Raw genomic sequence first — 26,334 nt, 5'->3', positions numbered from 1 at the left:
ACTTTACTCTTTAAAATATACATTAATGTTTTTGACTAAGTACACTGTCTTGTACATCGTATTCTATTACAATGTAAAAAGGTCTTAAATGCTATGCAAAATTTTAACGTTACGATAACCTTTCTTTTTCTTGACGTTTCGGCCCACTAAGCGGCGGTCCTGCCAGGCATGAGCAAGCAGCCTTACATAGGTTTTGGTAGTAGGATGACGGAATAAAAAGATATCATAATCTTTAAATTTTCATAGCACTAAAGTCCTTTTTGCGTTGTAATAATACACATTATATTTTTCTAAACAAATCACGGAATGTATCGCCATTAATAAGGATAGTTATTAAATTGCGAAGAAATCGCTTTCAACTTCGGTAGCCGTGCAACTAAGCATTTATATAAAAATATACACTATCACTATAATAATTATTATTTAAATAGGTACATACGCTATATAATATTATTGTGTAAGATACATATACTTGAATATGTCATAAAACACTAAAATTAGGTACTGCGGGCTTACTCCCGACAGTATCGAGTAAAAGATCAAATTCGATTGGTTCGAACAAATGTAAAGTTTTATATTTCAAACTAGCGAGTAATTGAACGCTGGTTTAAAGTGAAATTAATAGGATTGTTTTATGTAGATTATTTTCATTTTAAACCGGTGTTTGATCACGCGGTGGGTAGTTTGAAATTTAAAACTAATATTTGACGTTTGTTCGAACCAATCGAATTTGATTTTCGACTCGATACTGTCGGAAGTAAGCTGCTAACTGTTCCAAAATAAAATACAGGTACTTTGTGATAATAATTATGAATTATAATGAGTTCTGTAGACTATAGTTATTAACAAAATATGTCATTTTTATTCTAAAAACTCAAGATAATGTAGTGAGTAGTGACATCTAGTGACGTAATTGGGCACTAATAATAAACAGTTGAACTATATGAATGTTGTGTTTGTTATTTATTCTATTGTTGTATTATTATATCATAATAGTGAGGAAGGAAAATAAAAGAAAAATGACTATTAATATTTTACATTTAATTAATTAAGGAAAAATAACAAAAAAACCTTAGCATACCTAACTAATGATAAATTAATCATTTTCTTAACGTCGGTAGGAGTGGTACGGCAAAGGTAACAGCATCATACAGCCGATAAAATAAAGACAGACATACTTTGTACTATTTATCGGCATTTTACACCAAAACCGTACTACACCTAAATATTTGAGGTTTTCAACGACATCACAATACTGTTAAAATCAATGGTATAGGCAGAAGTATAACTCTATAATATATTGAGTCACATTTGTGCTCATATAGATATTTTAATTTACATAAGTGATTAATATTCGCCATTATTAAGTTAAAATCACGACAATTCTATACAGACACATGGAAAGCTGTGGCCCGTAGTTGCGCAACTGTTGCGATACAAGTGACTCTGTACTAAAATATTAAACGATTATGTTTCACCGTCTTACTATTAACCGTGTCAGCTTTTTAGCTCGATTCTCTGACACTATTGACTATCGACAACCTGCTAGCTATCCAGAAGTTTTGTATAAAAATCTGATCAGCGTCTCTATCGGGTGTCGTAGGTACTAATATTCAGTACATTTTAAATGTCAAATTCTGGATTTTCATAAGTATAGACCGGAAAGAATCGCTCTCCTGATGAATTATGCAGTGTTTTGTCATTTTCATTCATACACAGTTTTAAAGCTTATTGAAAGAGACAAAATACTGCATAACTAATCAGAGCTTACACAACGTTTATTAGTAAGGATTATTTGGACTGTTAAACAACTATGTTAGAACAAAAGTCTTGTAATCAAGTTCTAATATAGTAATATAATCATTTATCTCAGTGTAATTAGCCAAATATACAGATATTACTCATTAACCCTTTGACCGCCACGGACGGCTATAATCGACAAATCAGAAAGTGCTCACGACGCTTTCGTCGGCAAATGTCGACAAAAATATAGCGTCGTGAGTAAAATATAGCCGACATTGGCGGTCAAAGGGTTAAATGTATCGCAACAGTCGCTCAACAAGTTACAAGTGTAAAGCTGAGTAGTACTTTATATTGAGTAAGGTATCAAGTGTATAGGAGACCTAAATCTACGAAATAGGTTACAACGACACGGCCCATCTGCCATCAAAAACCATTCCAATACATAGACGTAAAAAATATTTCAATTACTAATAAGCACAGTGAAAGCGTGTACATTTAAGAAATTATCTACAAAATAGGTATGCGTAGTTGAAAAAAGAACCTGTATCACGTATCTCAGTTGACAACTAATGTACGTCAAATTGATGGTCACTATTCAGTACATTGCTGTTTTGATGTAATGTGTTAATCACTATAATCTATGGGAGAAAGCAATGTACAGCATAGTGGCTTCGCTTAGTTGTCAACTAAGATACGTGATAAACAAAGATCATTTTATCAATAGTATTGATTCCGTTCTTTGATATTGAACAAACGACACATGCCCAGTAGTAATCTAAACGTTAAATATCGGATATCTTATGAGTATGAAAAGGTCTGTTAAAATCTTTCAGTTAAAGCCAACATATATTAAAACTAACAGTAATAGATACACTGAAAACTATCATGCCATTTCTTCCTTTCAATACAAAAACGACGAAGATAGTATGACTTTTGTGTCGACTTAAGACCTTTTATATATTTAACACATCGCTCTATAATCGCAAATATTTTATACGTCTATGTCAGATGAACCATGCCTAAAATTATTTTTTTGGTAGGGCAACGGTCTTTTCACTTTCCACAGTAAATGCAAAAAATTAAATTTTATTATCACAAAATTAATATAATCAGCAAAATATAATGAAGTTGAGGCGAATAGGTGATGAAAATAAATGAATGGAATAATTTAATGTTTTTTAGATAAAAAGATAAGCTTAAGACTGCAGTGTTTTGGCGTTAGTTTAGTTCGTATAACCAAGTCAGTTAGTAAGTCTTTTGATTGTACTGAACTTAGTTTCCGTAGTAAATAGTAGTACATAAACTAATTTCTTTATACTATGAATAAAGTGTTGTATTGTAACGCAGCACTTGTAAAATAGACTTGAATTAGCTACAGGGGAATTAAGGCTTCACTTTTTCTATTCAAATTGTCATTTTTATATGAATTTAAACGCTATTGAAGAGATAAACTAGCGCTACATCCACATCAGGTTAGCAGTTGCAAAACTGACTGGAAAAGTAGTAAACGTCAAAACACTGCAGAATGATTGACACAGCATATAACAGTTCGTTTAGACCGCAACCCCGTCGTTGTCCTAATCTCTAGCTGCGCCAATAATAGTGAGAATGTACAGGAAGATGTTGATAATGTCCAGGTACAAGTTGAGAGCGGCGAATATGTACTCTTCGGGTGAAATGCTGTACTTATGCTTGCCGCCCATCATCAGCTGAGTGTCGTACACGAGGTACAGGGAGAAGATCAGCGCACCGATCGACGCGTACACTAGAGTCACGATTCGGTTCGCCGGTAGAAATATTGCGATGATACCTGTAAATAAAATATAGGGAATGTTATTGACTGCCTGATTCAAGTGTCATTTTGTGAATTATCTAAAAATATCCGGCTAAGTGCAAGTTGCACTCAAGTACGAAGGGTATCCGTACTAATAAAAAAATATGACCCTTTAATACTACATACTATATTTCAATCCGGTTTTTTACTAGTATTTTTTGTTATAGCAGCAACAGAAATACATTATCTGTGAAAATGTCGACTGTCTAGCTATCACGGTTCATGTGATACAACATGGTGACAGACTTTGCCAGTCGGGTAAACAAGTAACCTTTAATATTCAATCGCGTTTAAGACCCATCGTATTATAATATTGTGTGTAACAATCGCGAGAGTGTTGTTATTGTGGTATACTAACCGAATATAAGCAGTACAACGGTAGCGCAGAGCAGCGCGCCGCCCATCACCGTGAAGTCCCACTTCGTTTGAAACGCAAATAGTGTTAACGCGAGACAAACAGCTGCCGTTATACCCACTGCCATCAGTACCTGGAAACAAAAATAGTGTTGAATTACTTTAACAATAACATCTAAATTAATATTATAAAGAGGAAAGATTTGTATGAAACGAACGTTCAGGAACCAAAACCATTACATTGTTCGGAAAGTCATTTCGTTTTTTTTTGTCGAAATTAACAACCTAAGGGCGCATTTTCATGAGTCGATAAGTCAGCCGGTAGCTCGAACGTGGGGGACTCCTAGCATGCGGGCTAACGACCAATAAAATCAGTCCATCGATAGCTCGGTCGATACAAAGCACTCGGTGACACGATATCCTTTTCCTAGCACCTCTGTCATAAGACGTCATCAGTCATCTTCCAACTCTCTCGTGCCTAGCATACGGAACCTAACGACCAATGAAAACGTTTCCCCGCATGCGGGCTCTAAGGCATGCGTTTACAAAATCTCCCGCACCCCGCATGCGGACGCTAACGACCGGATTCGCTGGGCAGAGTTAGTAAGTGTTGTGTGTATAGTTACCGCATCAACAGCATAGACACTAGACGTGACGCCGAGCAGGAAGCTCTCTGCGACAGTGAATATCCCGAGGAAGATGAAGTTCATGGGCGCCTGGCGCCGCACGTCGTGGCAGCACGCCATCACGATCAGACACACGAACACTATCGCGAACGCCACCCAGCTGCGAACATACACACACTATTATTAAATACATATATACTTACAACCTAAGGTATGGAGCAGGGTTGTTGCGGATGCTGATTTTAAGATTTTTTTCGAATGCGGATACGTAATATTGAATGAATGCGGATTTTGAATTTCCGCAACAGTCCTGGTCATAATTTCTTTGTTGCTTATAAACATGCGCATCCGCAAAAGTTCAGATCTTCGTATGAAGTACACCTACGTTTTGCCATTATACAGTGTTAGTAGTTAGTATTCATTTTCATAAGGAACGAGGCTGCATGCCTACAAGTTCTTTAACACATTTCTTGAGGGCATGCAGTCTTCAACCGGCAATTGGCCAACGTGTTGAACTCAAGGTCCAAACTCTCCCTCTTTCGGATGTAGAACCTAGCCCAGAAGTAGGAGTATAAGACAGACATGGGTTTAAAAAAAGGGGCCTATTGCCATATACCGGGGGGCAGATTACACAACTCCGGGTTACATTCATAATATCACGCCTGTTATACCGGAAGGTGTAGTCAAAGTTGTATGAAATACACTCACATTTCGCCATTTATAATGCGGATTTCAAGTAATAGTTTTATAGTAATACTCACAAAAGCCAACGATTCGAATGAGCCCAGTTTCTTGTCGGTGCGTGGAACAGGAACAGCGCGATGAAGCCCATCGTGACTAGCAACTGACACATCAGGATGGCGTACACCTGCAAAATGACAATAAATAGAAATTAATACATACATAAATGTAAGAACCAGTTACATGCTTGCAAATAATTATAGGATAATCTATCTCCTAAATATTATTATGTTAAAAGTAACGGAAAAATAATGAAAACGTCTGAAACGTACGTTATGCGTACAACAGTTGGTCATTTTCCTTTTGGGACAGATTATTGTACCTATGGCTGGATAAATGATAGGATCTGAAGCGCAATTTTCTACGATAGGTGTAATTGACCAGCGAGCGTTGACATTTGAAGATACTTGAAGAAAATAGTTCTTGCAAAATCTACTAGGAGCGCTGATCGCTTTTTCATACGAAATCTTATAGTGATAGGAAATCGCCTTACTGTACGTATTACGTTTATGAACGTTAAGTCAAATTACTTAACTAAATTACTTTTGGATTCGAAGCCTAACCCCTTCCTCACTCGAGAGGAGATATTTGCAGCGGGACATTAAAGGGTTCAAAGAAAAGGAACATGATATTTACCTTACGAATGAAAGCCCTCCGTATGGACTGTTCGGTAAAGTCGAAGCCTTTGACCTCGCCATCTTCGCCGACGCCTCCCGACGGCGGCGCGTATCCTGCCGGCTGGAAACAACAACATACAATATTAATATCATTTACATTTTACCATATCACTCATATTATTAAAATAAGTCTTCTCGCCGCGATAAACTTTAAACCCTTGCAACAGACTTTCATGCTGTTTTTATCATCAGATTGTTATTCCTAATTAATTTAGTTGATAATTTGTAGATGTTATTCGGGGCGAGTGACTACGTATTTGTAAATACGTGATTAGTGCCTCAGTAATCTGAGAATCAGTGTATAACATACGAGTGCGAATCATGAGCTTTTCATATCCGATTTTCTACATTTTCGAAAGTCTTTTCTCTGTTCGTGCTTCTACGTGGCAAATAATCGCGTACGAAACCAAAATGAGTACGTTTTAACCAAATTCAACGTAAATATTGATTTTAACACAATCTAATTAGTAATTCAAATTATGTTCTAATAATGTTCTAATCGGATTAGATAATTTTCGTAAGTAACGTAGAGGCGAGGTGAACTTTGGAATGCGATTGGGCAGACCAGATTGACAACTTTTTTACTACACCCACTAATTTAATTTGTTGTTTGTTCTCCGAAATAACTGAATCAATTATCGTAAGATTATCATTTTAAAAGAGATAGTTGAAAACCAAACAGGATTTTTAAACCCTCAAGCATTTTAAATATGTTAATTATTTGTAGACAATCAGTCAGCCAAATGATGCTTAAGTTCTAAATTATGGGGAATTTTACAAATATTACTTTTTAGTAGTAATAAATCTTATATCTAGTTGTTCACCGGTCGGTAAACCATCAGTCGGTTAAGCAACCTTAACACAAACATTGTATAGACGGGTGGTGGTTTAATGGTATTTGAGCAGACCGCTTCCGTGCTTCGGAAGGCACGTAAAAATCTTGGATGTTGTCAAATAAGATAACAGTCTCAAACCATGAGGCCTTTGAAAATCTTAAACAACTGTGACAAATAGTCATACTAATACATGAATGAGTTATAGTTGAGAGTCGTATTTGACCGCCACAGTATATGAACTAGGAAGTATAAACCGCAGTAATGTATCCGTAGAGGCCAAGAGCGATCGATCGGCAGTCGTTATAATGTCATTTGGTTAGATTTGTTGTATTTCTAGCTGCTATGGTATGCACAAATTAACCTTGACTGTCTGAAATTAGCATCAAACCGGGGCAAGATGTGAACAAGGCAACAAGAGACTTAGATATGAAGTGATATAGCTGTGATAGCCGAGTGGTTTAAGTTGGCACCTTCCACGCAAGTGGTTGCAGGTTCGACCCCGAGACACACCAATGACTTTTCAAAGTTATGTGTATATTAACGTAAAGGAAACCGTGATGAAGCCTTGCATGCCTAAAAATCTGTTTAATACATTTATTGAGGGCTAGCAAAGTACCCAACCCGCACTTGGCCAGCATGGTGGACTCAAGGCCTAACCCCTCCCCTTCGTTTGGAGGAGACCCTTGCCCCGCAATATTCTAATTAATAGCCTAAAACAGAAATATAAGCAATGGAGCTAATACATACATTCACATCTCCATACATAGGTACATACATAAATAATATCACGTCATTTCCCCGTAGGCAGAGACCAAAGGACTCCACTTGGTACGACTCTAACTTCCCTTGCCTCATTCCCATTAAGACAGGTTAAACAACTTCGTAATAAGGTAAACCACTTATGACACAAAAAAAATAAAATATGCAAGTCTTTTCTACGTATATATGACGTAAAAGTAAAAGACGTTCATTCAAGGAAAAAGGTGTTACTAGTATCTACGTCACAATACTCATAATACTAGGAAAGAAGTGACTCAGAAAATAAAATAAAAACAGCTCAAGTAACATATGGACGCCTCCTAGTGTGATTCAAGAGGAAGGTTTACTTGTAAAAGCTGTAAAGGTGTATAAACTAGCTGTTTTCACAAAAAAATAATTATAAAATATACTCCAAAGGCTGAGAACCAGTGAGATTACAAGGAGGTAAGAGGAAATAAATATTAAAAGTATCTTTACATTATGGTACTACTAGAAGCCGCCCAGTACTTAATCCGTGAAACCCTTCCCGTGCAAATCCCTAATCCTTCGGGAACTCTGGGATATTACCAAATTTCATCGTAATCGTAGTAGTATTTGCGTGAAAGAGTAACAAACATTCATACATACTCACAAACTTTCGCATTTATTATATTCGTAGTATAACCTTTATGAAAGACGTTTGGAGCCAGTGATCTAAGCCTGGCGCCTCGATGTCTACTCCCCGACTGAGACTCCCCTCTTGGTTACGTAATGTCGCATCGACTTCGTGGAAATTGTTTTTGTTTTGTTTACAATTCTGTGGTATTAACTAGAATAGAAGGTTTTTTGGGTATTTTTTAAGGCATATGATCCGAGAGAAATCAAAATTAGCTGTGCATTTCATAAGTGTAAAAATTGGTAAATGCGAGCGAAGTTTAAAAGAAGTCTTAACGAAATACGGTATTTGTGTTACAGATTAAAATATTTGGAATATGAACTAGTGGGAAATGCACAGTCCAATTAATCTCTTGAATATGATAATATTAATTGTGTATAGAACTAATTGTTGTTAAGTTGGATCAGAGTCAATGTTTCAAATCGAATCCTGAGTCGGGGTAAAAAGTATTTTCTGAGATTTTCTACTAACATTTTTTCTCACTTAAAACAGATTTAAAAGATATTTCATTTTTATCCAACCAATAATATGAAAGTTTCTAAAGCTTTAATTGCAGTAAAATACAAAAGTTTTACAACTATTTTATGACATAAGCTTGCTTCAAAAATCAGCTACGAAATGCCACGCCGAATTACACGTGACACTATCTACTCTAGTAATCACTGCCTTACTTAGATAACGCGCCAAAATAATATGTTTTATCACAAAACAATGCACGATTAAACACATTACGTTCTAGAAACATTTCATACTTAGTAGTCGTTAAGGAGGAAACATTATAATGCTGTTAATAGTGAATTGATAGTATCATCGTTTATATTTATAGTACATTAGAGACAGATCACCTCAAACGGCCAGCTCTTCATTAAAAGTAACAGTAACAAAGTATAAAGGAAATGACAGTCAAATTTGTTTCTTCACGAATTTACTGATAGTTTTATGAAGAAACACTTTTCACTAAAGCCATTGACACTTACTGTACTATCATAAATATCTAAAGTAACTGTAGTAATTTAGGTATTTATGAAGAAACTGGTTAGCATAATTGTTTGTTTGTTTGTCGTATGGTTAGTGGTCAACCTAGTGTCAAAGTTGTTCAAGCCGCCCGAGAGGCCCTTGACGTGGCTTAACGACTGTTATCTTAGTGACAACAACCGGGACCGACTTTTTACGTGCCCTCCGAAGCACGGAGACTCCCAGCTCAAATACCACTATGCGGTCACCCATCTATGGAGTGACCGCGCCAGGGCCGCAGGGGTTGCTTAACCCACAGATCGTTTACCGACCGGTGAGCGCAACTGGCTATGGATATATATTGAAAACAATAAACACTAGGGAGTTTAACATTTCAGAAGAGCATTAGGCGGATCAAACATAACCTCTAATCTAGTAATGATAACTTTAGTTAAAATACACAACAAACTTGAACAAACACTTTTGTTTTCATTCAAGAAAAAAAAATAACATAGACGATCCGTCATTTCAGTTCCAATCATTTTTATGACTGAAAATGTCAATAAAATATGAGTTAAATACGCGCGAAACATATCTGCAAGCGTTTTTTTTAACACTATTCCAGTTCGGAATTATATTTAGACCTCACTAAGGGTCTATAAAACAGTACTTAATAACAAATAACAAGTCACTGACCTCAAAAAAAGCCACAACATATCGCCACAATAACGACAAAAACTATTTTTTTTTTTTTTAATAACCCGTATCTGTCCCACTGCAGGGCAAGGGTCTCCTCCCGAACGAGGGGGAGGGGTTAGGCCTTGAGTCCACCACGCTGGCCAAGTGCGGCAAAAACTTAAAAACACGTAAAGATTTAGTTACACTTAAAAAATCATCAAATAACATTACCTGAGCCATGAGTATATTGTGTATGTAACGGCACCGTGTACTAAGTTAACTAACTTTATCTGCTATTATCAGTGGTCTGATAAGCTGTTATATCGAAATACTTAAGTGACTCACTATTGGTCGGTTCGTGATAGTATTGTGGCTTGATAGTTGGAAAGCCGTTGGCTCAAATTCAAAAGGATTTCGGATGCAATACTGGTAAGAAATGAAATGGTCAACTAAAATGTGACTAAGAGATGGATTTAGAGGAGTCTATACAATGAAAAAAATATTTTTTCCAAACTGCTGCTAAGCAGTGTCTGACTTTGTATCCAAGAAATTGTTAAGGTTAGTGTTTGTAAATAGTGAAAAGTATTTCCTCCATCCTAAATGCAATAAGTGTAGATGCATAAGTAGTGGTTAGTTTGTGAAGTCAGTACGACTTTCATGACTGTCTAAGACAATTTGAAGATTCTGAGGTTCTGAGCCTTCTGAGGTACTAATATAGACGTAAGCCATAAACCGATTATAAATATGGATGAAGCTCAATCTATCTACCGCCTTACAGGGTTTATTATTGTATGGAAATCTTGTAAAAAATTACATCTACCAATGCTGCAGGGTGTTATACGCTACAGAAGACACCGGAAAAGTATTGAAACTGACCTATAGTTTTAAATGTGACCTGAGCAACCTGGACCTCTCAGATAGACTTCAAGGTTAACTAGTATCTTTACAAACATATTCTTTACGACGTCTAGACTAGCTCACGCAATCATTATACAATTTAAAACGTGTACATTAAGAAACGTAACAGAATTATGTAATAACGTGTTAAAGTGATGTTAATGTTGCTTTAATACATGAAGTATGAGTTGAGATCTATTTCGGGCCTAGGAATGTAAGAACATATGGCCATGGACGAAAGATAGTATTATGATGTGAATGAGGCTATGCCACGCCTGTTTTCTTGAAGATGTATTCAGAAAGGCATATTTTTAGATATATGTGTTTCAAATAGAAAGTGGGATAATAGATCTGAGCTACAAAAATCTTCCTGGCCGATTTCGGCTACGGCGGCCAACTGTGTACAATACTCAGGTACACTCTCTATTCCTGTACTCTCATAGCTTGGTGGAACTGACACTATCACGGCCAATGGCAAAAGACTTTTTGGCCCGACCCAGGATTTGAACCCGAAACCTCTTGCGCGACAGTCGCATACTCTATCTTCTTTTCCTGCCAAAATCTTAGCTAAACAGGCAATCGTAGCAAAGAACCTAAAAGCTGCTCGTATAAGGAAATCTGATTGATACATGATATAACTATTAGGATCGCACGTTAAATAATGTGTTTATTATGGAGATAATAGATAAGTCGTGATAGTCTAATTCAAGGTCATCCAGTTACATCATTTTAAATTATCTGTAGACTGTAAGATGATGGATATTAAAATTAATTACATAATGAACTAGGTACACATCAACGATAATTTACACCTCAAATGGCTAAGTTATTGTAGTAAATCTATTTACGCGGACGAAGTCGTAGAAACAAGTAAAAGTACCTATACATATAAAAAAACGTGAGAAAATAGAAATTAAGATTCTGAGAACTGTCAATGTATTTAGCATAATATAGTTGACATAACAAAATGTAAAGTAGTTTAGCGGTGGAGGCGAAGTGGGTGGGAGAGCACTGATTAGATTAGATACAGATATCTATTGGCGAATAGACTAAAACAAATAACATATTATGTGGAAACGAAACAGTACTAAGAATACTCATTTTCCGGTTTCCTAGTTTTGGTTTACATACATACAATAGTACACAATATAAGAGCCTATTCATTATGTATATAAATATGTTCGAAAGCTGTTCTTTCAAATACGAAATTCAACAGACTTGCCAAGTATACCACTCAGAGGTTAAGAAAAAAAAATACAAAATCAATGAAACTGCAGTTTGTACTTTGAACTTGACCTCAACTGCATTTTGACCTTTGACCGTGACCTTTATGAATGAGTCTTTGTAAATATCCTTTATATAGAGAGAGTAATTATTTTACACGTGTTCGGCCTTTCTAAGAATTAATATTGACATTTAACGAGTATTGATCTTGTACTTGACCAATACAAACAGTTATAGAAGCCCCCGCATATCATCAATTCTACACTAACTTATTACTTAAACTGTCACTATAAAATCGATATACGGCATTTCTCATTAGTGAAACGCTCATTGCTAGTACACATTAGTCATATTAGTAGTATAGATTAACAATATTATCTATACTAATATTATAAAATTGTAGAGTTTGTTTGGTTGAACGCGCTTCTCTCAGGAACTACAGGTGCGAATTGAAAAATACTTTTACTGTTGGATAACCTATTTATTGAGGAAAAGCTATAAGCTATTTACAACCAATAGGAGGAGAGTAGAGGTAAAAAATGTTGCAAAAATGGGTAAAATATGACCCAGGTAACTGTGTTGTAGAGGTCAGATAGGCAGTTACCTCCGGTGAGGCTGGAAGCAGACTCTACAAGTTTGGAAGAAAGACTAACCTCATATAAAAAAACGCTATAGAATAGATAAACTACTGCTAAGTATACCTCAGAAACTGGGGTAAGCCATACATAGTCGTTGTCAACTATAACAGTCGCTTAGCTATCAAAGGCCTTCAAGCGGCTTGAACATCTTTGACACTAGTTTCAGCAAATCATACGATAACTAAATCAATACTCACAAATCTAAGTGCCACGTGTTCCATGTGAAAACTGAACCAGTGAAATTATCTTCATTGAGCACCATTTTGTCCCTGACATGTGACTGTACGATCATGGCCTCCTAGATCGATATTGGCTATTATATTACCTGTACGAATGAGTAGGTAATAATTACTACATTGTGAAGGTCGCGAAAGTTTGCTAGGGTTTGTGTGTTTGTTATTCTTTTAAGCTACTGCTATAAATTCAATTTGGTATACAGGTAGTTTAACTAAACTCAAGGCCTAACCCCTCCCTCATTACGGGAGGAGACCCTTGCCCAGCAGTGGGATAGAAATGGGTTAAATATATAGGTAGTTTAAGACATAAATTGAAACCTAGGATACTTCTTTACACGTGATATCATTTAACGTTGAAGCACTCAAAGAAAGAAAATGGAAAATCGGTACTTGGTCATAATTAAATTTTGTTAAACCCATGGCTGAAGGAGGGGTTAGAGAGCGGGTTAGGCCTTGAGTCCCAATAATAAATTAAGGTTGTAAACAAAATAATATAGCTAGAAATTAAGCCATTTTGGTGTAACTAAATAAAAAGAAGGCAATTGACAACATGTTACAGTTTTAAAGCCAATAAAAGCGTTCTTTCCAGCGAGGGATCTACTTAGTGCCTTTTTACGATCCAGACCAGTAACGAAACTCCAACGCATCTTTTTATTGTATAGTAACAATTTATCAGTGTTATCATATACGTTACGTATATCTATAGAATTTTTATAGTTTTATTTATCAAGTATTATCTTACATCGCAGACAGCTTACATTTCAGTCGATTACTCAGACTTCACCTTGAACTCTTTTCTACTAAATGTATGCGAAAATACGCGTGTTTACAAAACTATACATTTGTGTCTTCAGTTGAAGAATAGCATAAATGTACATACGTAATATCACGCCTTTTTTCTAGGGTAGGCAGAGACCTAAGAACGCCACTTGGTACGATCTTTACAAATTCCTTTGCTTCATTCACATCCATACAACTTGTCATATAGGACCGCCGGTTACTAGTACTTATATACGAGAACAAGTATTTAAGTGTAAGCACTAATTGTATCTTACGACCTTTATCTATTAAGAATGCACTACTACTAAGTTGCGTTACACATCAGTGGTAATAAAGGTTGACTTAAATTATATTCTTTTTCCTTTCACATTTCTTCTGTATAAGTACACAATACTTGTTTGGTCTAATTAATTAAATGGACAGCAAACCTGTCATAGCTTTCTTTACAAGGTCAACTCGGAAGGTCAAAGGTCAAGGTCGTCTATTTTTATGGGTTATCTCCAAAAGTTGTTAAACGATTTTAGTTATTCTTTCAAATACATGAAGATCATTATTTCATACCATAGGGTAATTTGAATAATAGGTAGTATTTGGAAGAAAAATATCTATAATTGGCGGTTTCTTATCATAAAAACAGAATAATAATATTCACCATACTAACATGTTATTATTTTTCTCATTTTCAAAACAGTAATAAGCAAAATGTATTACCCTCGTTTTCCGTATTATATTAATAAATAACACAGACAATATAATATGTGAAATAAATAACACCATGCGGTTTTCCCATAGTTACACTTGCTAAGGCTGATTTAAAACTTTTTCATATTTATTAAGAGTTTCTGGATAATCAATGTTTAAAACCAGTCAAGCTATTCAGTTTATAGGTAAGTATAGATTGTGGAAAATAAGTTTCAGAAGTAAATTTCAAGCTGGCCGCCTCATGGTAGGTAATTGAGTAAAGCGTATTTGTTCGCAGGGCATGTTCAAAATCGACCGTTTTGATAATTGTGGTTAAGCCATTGTTTGTCAAGCCATTCTTAAGCCGCGTCAAAAGCCTTCAAATGGCTGGAACAGCTTTGATAAAAGGATGACTATTAACCGTAGTAGGTACACTAAATAATAAGTAGTAATAATAAAAAATAATTTTAATTTGAACTTACATCACCGTATCCAGCTCCTCCATACGCCGGTTGGAAGCCAGGCTGTGGCTGTGCCGGGTAGCCCTGCTGTGGGTAGCCGCCTGGTGGATAACCTCCTTGCGGGTAGCCGCCCGGGGGAGGATACCCTCCCTGCGGGTAGCCACCCTGAGGATAACCGCCTTGAGGGTACCCACCTTGCGGGTACCCGCCTTGGTTTTGATCTGTGGATATTCAAAATAAAAAAATGAATATAATGATTGGTGTTAAGTTCGTAGCAGTCATGCCCGCTTTATTCTCTACCGATGAAAAATATTGCAATGAAATTCGATGTGCTAAAATGATAGAGTATTGGTTAGTTATGTATCCTATTACCTATACCTATTCCATACTGCCAGAAAACTTAATTCTTATTTACTGCTATTTTGATATAAACTTTATTTTCGTACTACAGCCCTGAACAATGTATCATGCCCTTGAACTCGTATCCCATCCCGTGAACTCAAGTTTATAATGCTCCTTATTTCCTTTACAATATAAATAAAATCTACATTTACCTGGAGACTCGTCTCACAAACATAATTAACATCAAATAACCATAATTAAAACAACTCGTTTCAAAGAAAATAATATATAGCAGGCATGACTTCAACATTCAGAAGGACTTTACACGATAGAAAAAAAAAACAATAGGCTGTATAACTGGGAACACTGGCACAACACTATAGGAATAGAGAATAGCGGTTTTTTTTCACAAAAGGCACAGACAACACACCTGTAGACATTGCACTGACACTGACAAATACTGAATGAATCTTATTTGAAACTGTGTGGTACTAATTTCTACCTAAGTACATTGAAATACAGCCTATAATAGTACTGAAATAAGGTATATATTACTATACAGGATGTATTTAATCTCCGATAGTAAATTTCAGCGATATCGCAACGTTGACTCATTAGGATCGTGTGACAATTGGTCGAAATTATACAAGTGTTTGTAGTGATTTATGTCTAGGGTTGCCAGATGGCTGGCATTTCCAAAATTGTCACGGAATTTTGCGTGTTGTCCGTGTCCAGTAATTTTACTTTTCTATCCCGGAATGAAAAAATACTAGTTGTTTACAAAGTTACGATACTATATCGTCGTTTTTTTTCGTCATTCCTACTTAGTGTAGTCTCTGACTGGAGACTAAAACTCTGATTCCGTTCTTGGTAGAAATGTTCAGGAAATGATTAGCCTTGATCTGGCAACCCTATTTATGTCGTATGTGATAAGGTGCATATTGTGCGTGTGTATGTGAAATAAGATTCTCTGAGGCGATAATGAGACGTGTGAAGGTTCGTTTGTTCCGTTAAGAGGGAGTTACCCGAAACATCTTTCGAGGAATGCTGGGTATAAACATCCTCTTATAAATAGATCTTTGTTTTACAGTCTTAATTACAGGAAGGTATATTATAAGTAACTTATATATAGCAATATATTTTGTACGAATTAAAATGCTTAAGTTCCGTGTTAAATATTTTCGATCATAATTTAACTACAAAATAAACATTTTAGGCACGCTATTTCAGTAATTCAGTTTTCAGGGCAAGGCCAAATATTACTTGATTCAAACTGAAAACAAATGAAATAATATAAAAATACTATTTTCAACGATCAAGGCTCAACGCGCCATAATATCCATTATAATATCTGGACATTCTCTATACATTTCTAATGTGATTTTTAACATGAATTACTTTTTGATTTACAATCGCGGAAGTTTTTAGTTTTGTTAGTATTTCACAGTTAGAATTTCTGTTAATATGCTGTGGCGTTTCAAATGTTTATAAAATACATTGGTAGTGTCGCTTATAATAGCCAAAAATATCAAGAAAAAATTTCAACGCACTATTACGTGTTTAGATTGTGTATTGATCTGTTAATTTGAATTAGAGCCAAAATTTACTAAGTACTTGGCTATGTGCGCCGTTTGTGACCCGTGACGAACACTACAACTTGCATATTGTCAGATTTCTATTATATTGAGAGTCTGGAATGGAAATAATAGCACGCTTTGTATTTGTAAAATTACCCTAGTTATACTTAAAGCTGTAGGTAGAAATGTATGAAATACGACCACATTTCGCTGTTTACAACGTAATAGCGGAGGATTCTATCGCCATTTACCGGGCATTTTAAACTTCGGACTGCTATTGAAAAATATTTTAATTAAAAATTTAATTCCGATCAAATCAATATTCTAGCTCCATCAACTCTCCAAATGATTGCAATCGACTTATAAAGGACTCCCTTTATGTATTCCGTGAATTTTTAAGACATTATCATTAGCAAAGGAATCAATTGACATGCTATAGAAAAAACCTGCTTAATAAATTATTCCACTTATTAAAACAAAGTTAATTAATTAAATTCTTACAAATTGTTACGCAACTACTTAATAACTTAAAATATTCGATTAATAAATAACTTCCAAGAACAATACTTCACACTACATTTACTCTTTAAATAGTAATTTCAAAGAAATGACGTATACTTTCAATACAAATAGAGTGGACGTGTGTATGAATCATGATAACACGTCAGCATATCGTACATTGGACTTACACATTAGGTATATTGATGATATTGACCAACGAATGATAATGAACATTAAAAAACCTGTTTTATATCATTTTTTTATCATCTTTGAGTTTTTTAAGGTGTCAACAGTTAACAACAAGTTTTTTTTCGACGCTATATACGAAATCAATCTATTCTCCCTGACTGGCCGCTCCCGTGGTTAACCGCTAGTGCGTAGGCTATCTTTTAACTTTTACTGATAGTTTCATGAAGAAACAGATGTCTATATACTATACTAATGTCAAGTAAATTACTTTAGCTATGTATGAAAAAATTGTTTACGTGTACAACTAAACTGCTCAAAATAACGATACAAAATTTGGCAGAACTGATCTGAGCTCAGAATAGGACTTCAGCATCAAATAATGTTACTGTATCGAATGAAGAGAGAAAACGAGAGTACTCTCTTTTCAAGTAGACGATTTCTTTCTGAAGCCTCTTTTGTGATGTCCAGATACCTATATTTTCAAATTAACTCATAATAACTTTATGTGCAGGATACGATTTCCTACCGGTTTTTCTTTTTTTTACAACCACTTTTGTCATCTCTAGATAGCTTTCGATTAAATTAAACTCATAAGAGATTTTGCCGTAAAAAAAAACTTGTAAACAAAATATTTTAGTTTATTTATACATTGCTGACTAGTGAAGAAAATATTTGTGTTTAAATAAATAGTAATACACTACTAAGAGTGGGAGGGAAGAGTGAGATGCTGTGTGCGTCATGGCGCTACGGGAACTCCCAATTAAATACATATGGGCAACGTTACTTTGTGTTAATGTTCTGACACATAAGTGGGCCTGGGCGACTTTAAGTATATTTCAATACCAAACGGACTGTATTTAACATAATAAGACGAAAAATTAAAATATAGGACATAAAGTTTGAAACCTCGCATTCATATTTTCAATCTGAAAATGCATCATCTTGATAAAAACAGTTATCACTCATCATTGTTCTTTGCAACACGCAACGAAACTGATAAATGCTTTTGAAACCGAAAACTCTTTGAAAGTTCAGTTTTCATAATTTGGCTGGTTTCAATTAAACTGGCCGCCGCCGTAGACTAAATTGGCCAGGAAGACATCATTATTCATAATTTAAGTGAATTCATAATTATATACCGCAAAAGGCGAAATATTAAATACCATTATCACAATACTCTGGCGAAATAATTCCCAGTGCTATAACGTATTAAATATTAAAAAGAACTATTTCCTTCCCCAACTAGAAACAGAGTATTTCCTCAAGGAAAATCCAACGTACAGTTAAAAATATAAATACAATGAGTGTATAATACACAGCCTTGCAATTTGCTTTACATGTGTGAGTTTCATGCACACGCAGAATATACTACACATGTCTGTGTATAAACAACTGTATATGTAGGTGTAAATACTATGCATGTGTGCGTAAGAAAGTGTTCTTTGTGTGGTTCGAATATTGACGTATTTTTGCATGTGTGTGGGTAATTTGTGGTTGTTTTTGTGTGTTTGTGTGTGTCCATTGTTAATGTGATTAACTCAGAGGCTACTTTACGATGCCGCCGGCTCGAGTCGTTCCTTTAAACGAAGGCTGATGAGCTGATAGGCGTAAACTTACTTTCCAATTTTGTGGTTTAATTATATTAATTAACTAGCTGACCCGCGCAACTTCGCTTGCGTCACCTAAGAGAATGGGTCACAATTTTCCCCGTTTTTGTAACATTTTTCGTTGCTACTCCGCTCCTAATGACCGTAGCGTGATGTTATATAGCCTATAACCTTCCTCGATAAACGGGCTATCTAACACTGAAAGAATTCTTCAAATCGGACCAGTAGTTCCTGAGATTAGCGCGTTCAAACAAACAAACAAACAAACAAACAAACAAACTCTTCAGCTTTATAATATTAGTATAGATAATCGATAACTGTTTCATTTGTAGAAAGGTGTGTCGGGTCGTTATTGACTTTGATAGTAATTAGGTATTTTACAGCCCACTGACAGCTTGGTCATGTGGGTCGCAGAAGAAATGGGTCAAGACTGCGTAAAGACCGTCTTTAATCTGTTGTTTCAGAAACAAAATTAAACAAATTATTTTTATTACAGCCTATAAATGGATACTTTTGAAATCCTGAACTATGACGTCACTAGTGGGAATTTTACTTTCGTCGCAGTGAGTTTTCGCAATCCATGCATTCACCTCGCCTAATGTGGTGTCCACGAGTGTACGGTAACATTAGAAGAATCGATAAAATGTCCATATTTAGAACAACAATATTGGAACAAGCGATAAAATCTGAAGGTTACTCTGTATGCAATGGCGCCTGACTTCAAATGATTCAAATTTTTAATAGGTAGGTAGGTATATGCGTAAACATTGTTGAGCGTTTTACCAGATTAAGTTTGGAATGGTAGTCAAATACCCATATTTTTATGACGACCAGACATTAGTCGAGTTTATCCAAAAACATCGAATTTATAGAGCCAAAATAGATAGCGACGCATGATCATATGAAGAGACATTAAAGGACAGGTCTGAATTCAGTAGATAATGGGCATTAAAGTATAAACCAATACAAAGATACTATAAACATAATTTGAGAATCTTTTCTCAAATAAATATATGTATATTAGATTCTTATAACAGAATATAGGTAGATCAAATTATACTTTTACGCAGGTGTCACATTTCTGCTGCGTTGTACACTTTCTATGTTACATTCACTTTCACTCAAATGAACTTAGTTATATGTATGGTAGCTTTACAATATAATATTAAGATTATTCCAGAAAATTCTTTGGATAAAACTTTAAATAAGTCAAGGTCACACGGTCGTTGCATCCCGTTTATTTCGGTATTTTTCTCTTAAAACATTTAAACCATTTATTTTTGTTACACAAAATCTCTTGTATTTTGTATGGGTTTAGAATACTTTAGTGTAATAAATACGGGTCGATATCATGACATTGAAACCTGAGTGTCTTGTCCAACATAATTCGAATACTACAAAACAGCTTCATAAATTTATTTTCTGATAAACATCACGTTATCTTAATAACGTTCCAGATATTTTAACATCAGATAAAATGATATTTGATCACTTTGAATAGGTCGTTCTAAAAATATTATGAGGACTAAGAAGCTTATCATCATTCTAAAAGACAACTCGCGCACTAAGAATTGCTTTTGGTAGCAACGTGGTGCCCCAAACCACTGCGCCACGGAAGTAGTCAATTATTCTCCGACTTTTGAAAGAAGATACTCTATCACAATCTACTTATCACAAATTTTGGGAGAAACTGCAACTTATCGCACTGGTTGTATTTAGAAGATAAGGGAGGGTTTCCTTAATCTACCACATTGGCCAGAAACTGATAAACTATGGACGTTCTTGGTGAAATACAAGGAATAATATAGGAAGTATTAGATAATTAGCGCTTACGAAGTCAGAGGCCTCAATGTACCACACCTACACAATTCATGCAGATATGAGACAAAAACTACTATACAACGGGCAGCATACGACGATTACGTCAATTACATAGATTCGTGTGAACGGTTACAACACAAATGGCATTGATAGTGTAAAAAAACTCGTAGAGTATATTATTTGGTAATTAAAATATAGCAAAAATTATATAATTCCTCCTTGTGGGTTCCTGGATGCATAGCCAGAAATAGCAGAATGAGGGAGTCTAGAAATCCAGAGTAGTCCTGGCCCGGGGAAAATAAACTGGACTAAGTAGAAATAATAAATCCCACATGAAAACATATACAGATTACTTTTCCAGTTCCACAGGAGGTATCTAGGAAGCCTATTGGACTACAGGAAAATGTTCTCAACACCAAATTGCAGCACTCAAAATGGTGTAATCTTGTGCTCCAGAGATACAAGCATAAGAGGTACCAAAGGATACAAAGAATTACACCTAGGAACTACTCATACATCACACAAATAATCTCTGCGGAAATGGAACTCCCGTTGTTGACTCATATAAAAAGAGTTCGTTCTAGATTTAACGACATCTAATTAATAATTGTGACAAGTTGTCAAAAATTACATAACATTGTTAAATATGAGGAAACTACATTATGTATGTATAATGTATATTTATTTTATTAGCCATATTATTGTTGATGATCAGAATGACCAGATAAATAAGGAAACCGGGTACAACATTCCAATGTAACCTTTAAAATATTAAAAATCTACTGATGCTATGATATGAAATTGTAAAGCTGAATATTTTGTTTGAACGCGCTAATCTCAGAAACAGTTCCAATTGAAAATTGGCTTTTTGGGTTGAACAAGCCATTTATTGAGGAAGATAATATACTAAGGAATCGAACCAAAAACTAAACTCCATGCGAACGAAGACGCGGGCAGTCGCTAGTATATTATAATTGGAAGTTCAAACAGGATTTTGGGAGACAATATTTCAATTAATTCCAGAATTCTGGGTCAAGATTTACTGGGCATATAAGCAGTCATATTTTATTGATGGAAGGTAAACGACTTTCAGCATCGGATTGTCAAAGTGGTAAAAGTATTTTGGACAAGGTGGCCTAAAAACTGCAAGGTTGTAAAGTTTCGAGAAAGGGCAGATAATATGGATGTTGGATCTTCTGACTATCTAACCTTCAGAGTATAAATAAATAAGAAATATGTGTAAACTTAGTGATAACAGATTTGAGTCATACTATCTATAGTACTACCAGGTATGAAATAAGTCTTTATTCCTATATATCAAGCACTAAAGATACAACAAAAAATCTAAAGAAATGTACCCTTAATTGGAACTTCCGAAATCAATAAAGTAGCATCAATATGAGACAAATCTACATCTGACTACTATATTCGTTTGACACGAAATCCTAGCCTGCTAAACTGTAGTTTTTTTTTTAAACCACCGCAGGGCAAGAGTCTCCTCCCCAACGAGGGAGAGGGCTTAGGCCTTGATTCCACCACACTGGACAAGTGCGGGTTGGGGACTTTGCACGCCGTCAATAAACGTATTAAACTAATTTTAGGCATGCAAGGTTTCCTCACGATGTTTTCCTTCACCGTTAGAGCAAGTGAAAATTATTTCTAAACTGTAGTTGCCCATCCCTTTATAGGTCATTGACCCGACCGTAACACACAATCATAAATCAGCTCAATCGATTCTACGTACACTGTTTATAAATAAATCTTCTTTATCGGCAGCTGCTAAAGATTCACCTTCAAACAAGCGTTCGAGAAAGTTCCAGGCATTTCACGATATTTCACCGAAGTATGAATCACTGAAGGTTTACGTCAGGCTGAATGTCTTATCAGTCAGTGTATTATTGATAATGATTGCATTGTTTTATACGTAAATAACTATTATGATGAATATTAACGCGGTCTAGCATTAGCCACTCATATGAGCATGACAACGTAACTGGCTTAAGTAAACTGTAGTATGCTTAAGAAAAAAAATCTCGCAAAACGGTTTATCAACGTGGGAAAAAACCTAATGCAATTCAAATATTAAAGACTTAAGACCCCCCTACAAAACTAAACAAATCAAATGCTCTTTATAAATTACCTAGTTACCGTCATGATAAAACTCTACGACATACAAAAGCTGCTGATAAAAAAATCTGTAAGTTGGTACTTGTCAAAAGCAAGTACCTAGTGTCTTAAGTAATAAACAAGAGAAAATAACAGGTTATAGCAATGCAACTCTCAAGATAAGGACGCGACGCGCTGAATTTGGTTACCAATTGATATGCGACCTTCTTATGACAAAACGAATGAAATCGTAAGTAAAATATAGGCCACAGAGCCTGTACGATCCGAATAAAGAAATCCATAGAGATAAATTTTAATAGTAGTCCGTTTGGTAACGTGCCCAATACATGGGAATAGGGTCGCTCCCTATTAAGTAGGACTAGAACATTGGTGTGGACGCAACGCAGGTATATTTGGGTAAAACCGCGATGTTTTGTATATATATTTTAACGCATAAGATTGATATTAATATAGTCACTGAGATGTTTTAAATTAATGATTTATCATAATTTTCACTTCCATGGTTAAGGCTTTCCTTACATAACAGCTTTTATTCATGACGCGGCATTATACTCCCTGAAATGAGTCATAAACATCAGGATACGAGCATTTGACGTCATGTACATTTGGACAGATTTTATTAAATCTTTCACTATCATCTGAATACCGGAAATCAATATTGATAAGAGGTGACACTGAGTTTCAGGCTTCATGAAGTGAATGTGTTTATTGGGATAATTCTGAGATTATTTTTTCAGTAGAATAGCATATCAGCGTATGTTGTACTAATATTATAAATTTGAAGGTAAATCTATTTATCTCTTCTTCATGCCAAACCGCTGAACCAATTTGGATTAAATTTTGAGATAATTTGAAAGTCCATCAAACAATTTTTAGAATGGGAACTAGAACTATGCTAGAAATAAGCCATATAACTATGGTCTAAGCAGACAGAGCTGTAGGCATAAGATAGTAGTACTATCATCAATGCATTAACTGGTTCAGTAAAGAAACTGACTGTCTGCTAGGAAACCACAGTAGACTTTTTACAATGCACCCGGAAATAACTGGTTTGAATTTTTATCTCATGTTAAGGCCAATTAACAAGGATCATGGGATTTACCCAAACGCAAACAGCCCTAGCTATCTATATAAACAAATAACAATGTTTATATTACAACGCTTATAAAGTGCATAATGATTGTTTGTCATTTGTGTTACCCCAATGATACATGCATGTGTCATATACAGTATATATAAGTTGTGTGTGCTTGGTCTGTCTGCTGTAATATTTATAGAAATAAATAAATTTAGCCCATTAATGTCCCACAGCTGGGCAAGGTCTCCTATCATAATGAGAGACGGGTTAAATTAATAATAGAGATAAATATATAATATAATTTGTGATAATTATAGGAAATACACAGAAAACCTTATTTTATGACAATAATATAGCTGCCTATAGTGTACTGTGTAGGGAACAATAATTACGGTTTTAATTTTTTTTCTAAATTGGCAGTTTTAAGTAGGTAGTATTATTCTGGTATTTTTCCTGTTTATTCCAAATTCAAAACTAGGATATTACTGGCAATTGTAATCTAACAGAGAAACCTGATTGGTCATTTAAATTTATATAGAAAATATGGACTGTTATACTTTTCAAGTTCTTTCCTGTTTTAACACTGATAATAAACTTATTTGGGAAGAACAATTCTGCAAATGATTCTATAGAAAACACAAATAGAGAGAGGAAATACAACAGCATTGACAATATAGAGAGGTACAAAATAGCAAGTGCCCGTGCTGTTTTTGTGCAACATATATTCTTAATTAAATGATAAAAGTATTTTTTTTATTCAGTAAGTTGATATTCAAACTCATTCTAAATGAATAAAACATTATTTTTATGGTTCTTGCAAATGAGAATGGTAAAAAACTAGAAAGATGAATTATCTTTTACGGAGCTGAACTTTTATCATTCAATTAAATATTATAAATAAATTATATATTGACCTCCCGGATATACTCCTGGGTTCTGCCACATGGTCCCAAACTGTAGAAAAAAATTTAATATGTTTATAAATTGAGAAAAAAGTTATACATACACATAGTGTTGTAATTTGGCTGGTCTTTCGACGTTAAATTTTCGGTTGCCGTTTTGACAGTATTTAGCACTTACGGGTCACTGAAAAACCTGAAACAAATAAATATTATAAAATTATAGATACCTACCATTATCTATGTTTTGTAAGAATAAGCTTTGGGATGTCAATTTTATCTTATCTTTTTATTATTCAATTGCAGGCTTATTAAACAATTATTGAGATACGTATTGGCGCAAGTAAAATCGCAATAATATTTTATGATCATAATTTTTTTTGCCCAAAAATATTTTTATTGGAATTAAGTGCAACTTATTGTTCTATTTTTGGCTGTTAAATACATTCTTACTACTATTATTTTCTACTGACTAGGTACATTTTTACGTAAATAGATAGATCTTCGGTAATTATCTTGTTTTTATTGTTCACTGCAATGACAACACGAAATCGTGATGCAATTCACACTGTTACTATTCGCTTTCCATATTCTACGCAAAATTTATATCTAACTCACTTTTAAAACTCAGTCGTAGTTAAAAAGCTATCGATTGAAGTAAATAGAAAGACTCGGTCAGAGCCAGTTAAAGAAAATCAACCTGGAAAGTACTAGACGTATGGCGCAACAAATGATCGATCTGTTTTCTTTCCATAAAAACAAAATAAGTATTAAAACATACCGGGTAACGTAATGGAACCAGCAGGTGAATAACTTTTAAAACCAACGTTTAGCCAAATATTATTATTATATATTGTATTCTCACAGTAAAAACACAACTTCCGATGACACAAATCCTTTTCCGACTGTTTTTCGTCGACTTTTGCTTGGTTTCATTCAACATACGGAATACTAACAATAGACAACAAAACGATGACTAACAATTCGTGCACACCATTGGTTCAAATAAAATCACATTCTAGTCACTGATTGGTTAAAAACCACAAGTACAAAATTCTGACCAATCATATTTGAAAATGACTTAATAGAAAAAAAAACAAGAACTAAGGGATGACCATAGACAGTATTCGTCAGTTGATGAGCTGATAGGTACCGTAAAATGGGGTGAATAGAAACAATTTTCAACTTTGTCCTAAAAATTTGTTGCGAATAACTTGTTATTTTTATTGTCGGGTTATTCTATATCATGTCCGGCGCCATGAAGAAAGAGCTAAAACCATATTTGTCGAAAAATATGCATAATTTTACGATATTTCCTTAAAAAAATGGTCAATTTCTATTCACCCAGCGACAGGGGTAAATCGAAACGACCAAAGGGGTGAATGGAAAAACTGTTAGGGCTGCCAAAGACGACTTATC

General features: G+C 34.9%; 1 protein-coding gene across 3 annotated transcripts; it reads right to left on the bottom strand.

The window, feature by feature from the left end:
- Positions 1–1,020: 1,020 nt before the first annotated feature.
- Positions 1,021–25,849, bottom strand: LOC142978630 (protein lifeguard 1-like). Of its 3 annotated transcripts, XM_076123152.1 has the most exons (9): positions 25,697–25,848; positions 25,097–25,111; positions 24,931–24,970; positions 14,796–14,995; positions 5,935–6,036; positions 5,319–5,425; positions 4,558–4,717; positions 3,936–4,065; positions 1,021–3,553 (listed from the first exon to the last, which is right to left on the bottom strand). In XM_076123152.1, the coding sequence occupies exons 3-9, from the start codon at positions 24,959–24,961 to the stop codon at positions 3,321–3,323; spliced, it is 963 nt and encodes a 320-aa protein (XP_075979267.1). In that variant the 5' UTR covers positions 24,962–24,970; positions 25,097–25,111; positions 25,697–25,848; the 3' UTR covers positions 1,021–3,320. The 3 variants fall into 3 exon arrangements, with proteins under 3 accessions (XP_075979267.1, XP_075979269.1, XP_075979268.1); XM_076123154.1 differs by lacking the exon at positions 24,931–24,970 and having other exon boundaries at positions 25,023–25,111; positions 25,697–25,849; XM_076123153.1 differs by lacking the exons at positions 24,931–24,970; positions 25,097–25,111; positions 25,697–25,848 and adding an exon at positions 15,547–15,571.
- Positions 25,850–26,334: the final 485 nt, after the last annotated feature.

The sequence above is a fragment of the Anticarsia gemmatalis genome, chromosome 14 (genome assembly GCF_050436995.1).
Source record: "Anticarsia gemmatalis isolate Benzon Research Colony breed Stoneville strain chromosome 14, ilAntGemm2 primary, whole genome shotgun sequence".
NCBI lineage: Eukaryota > Metazoa > Arthropoda > Insecta > Lepidoptera > Erebidae > Anticarsia > Anticarsia gemmatalis.
The sequence above is the reverse complement of the archived record's forward strand: the minus strand, read 5'-3'. Positions and strand labels throughout refer to the sequence as shown.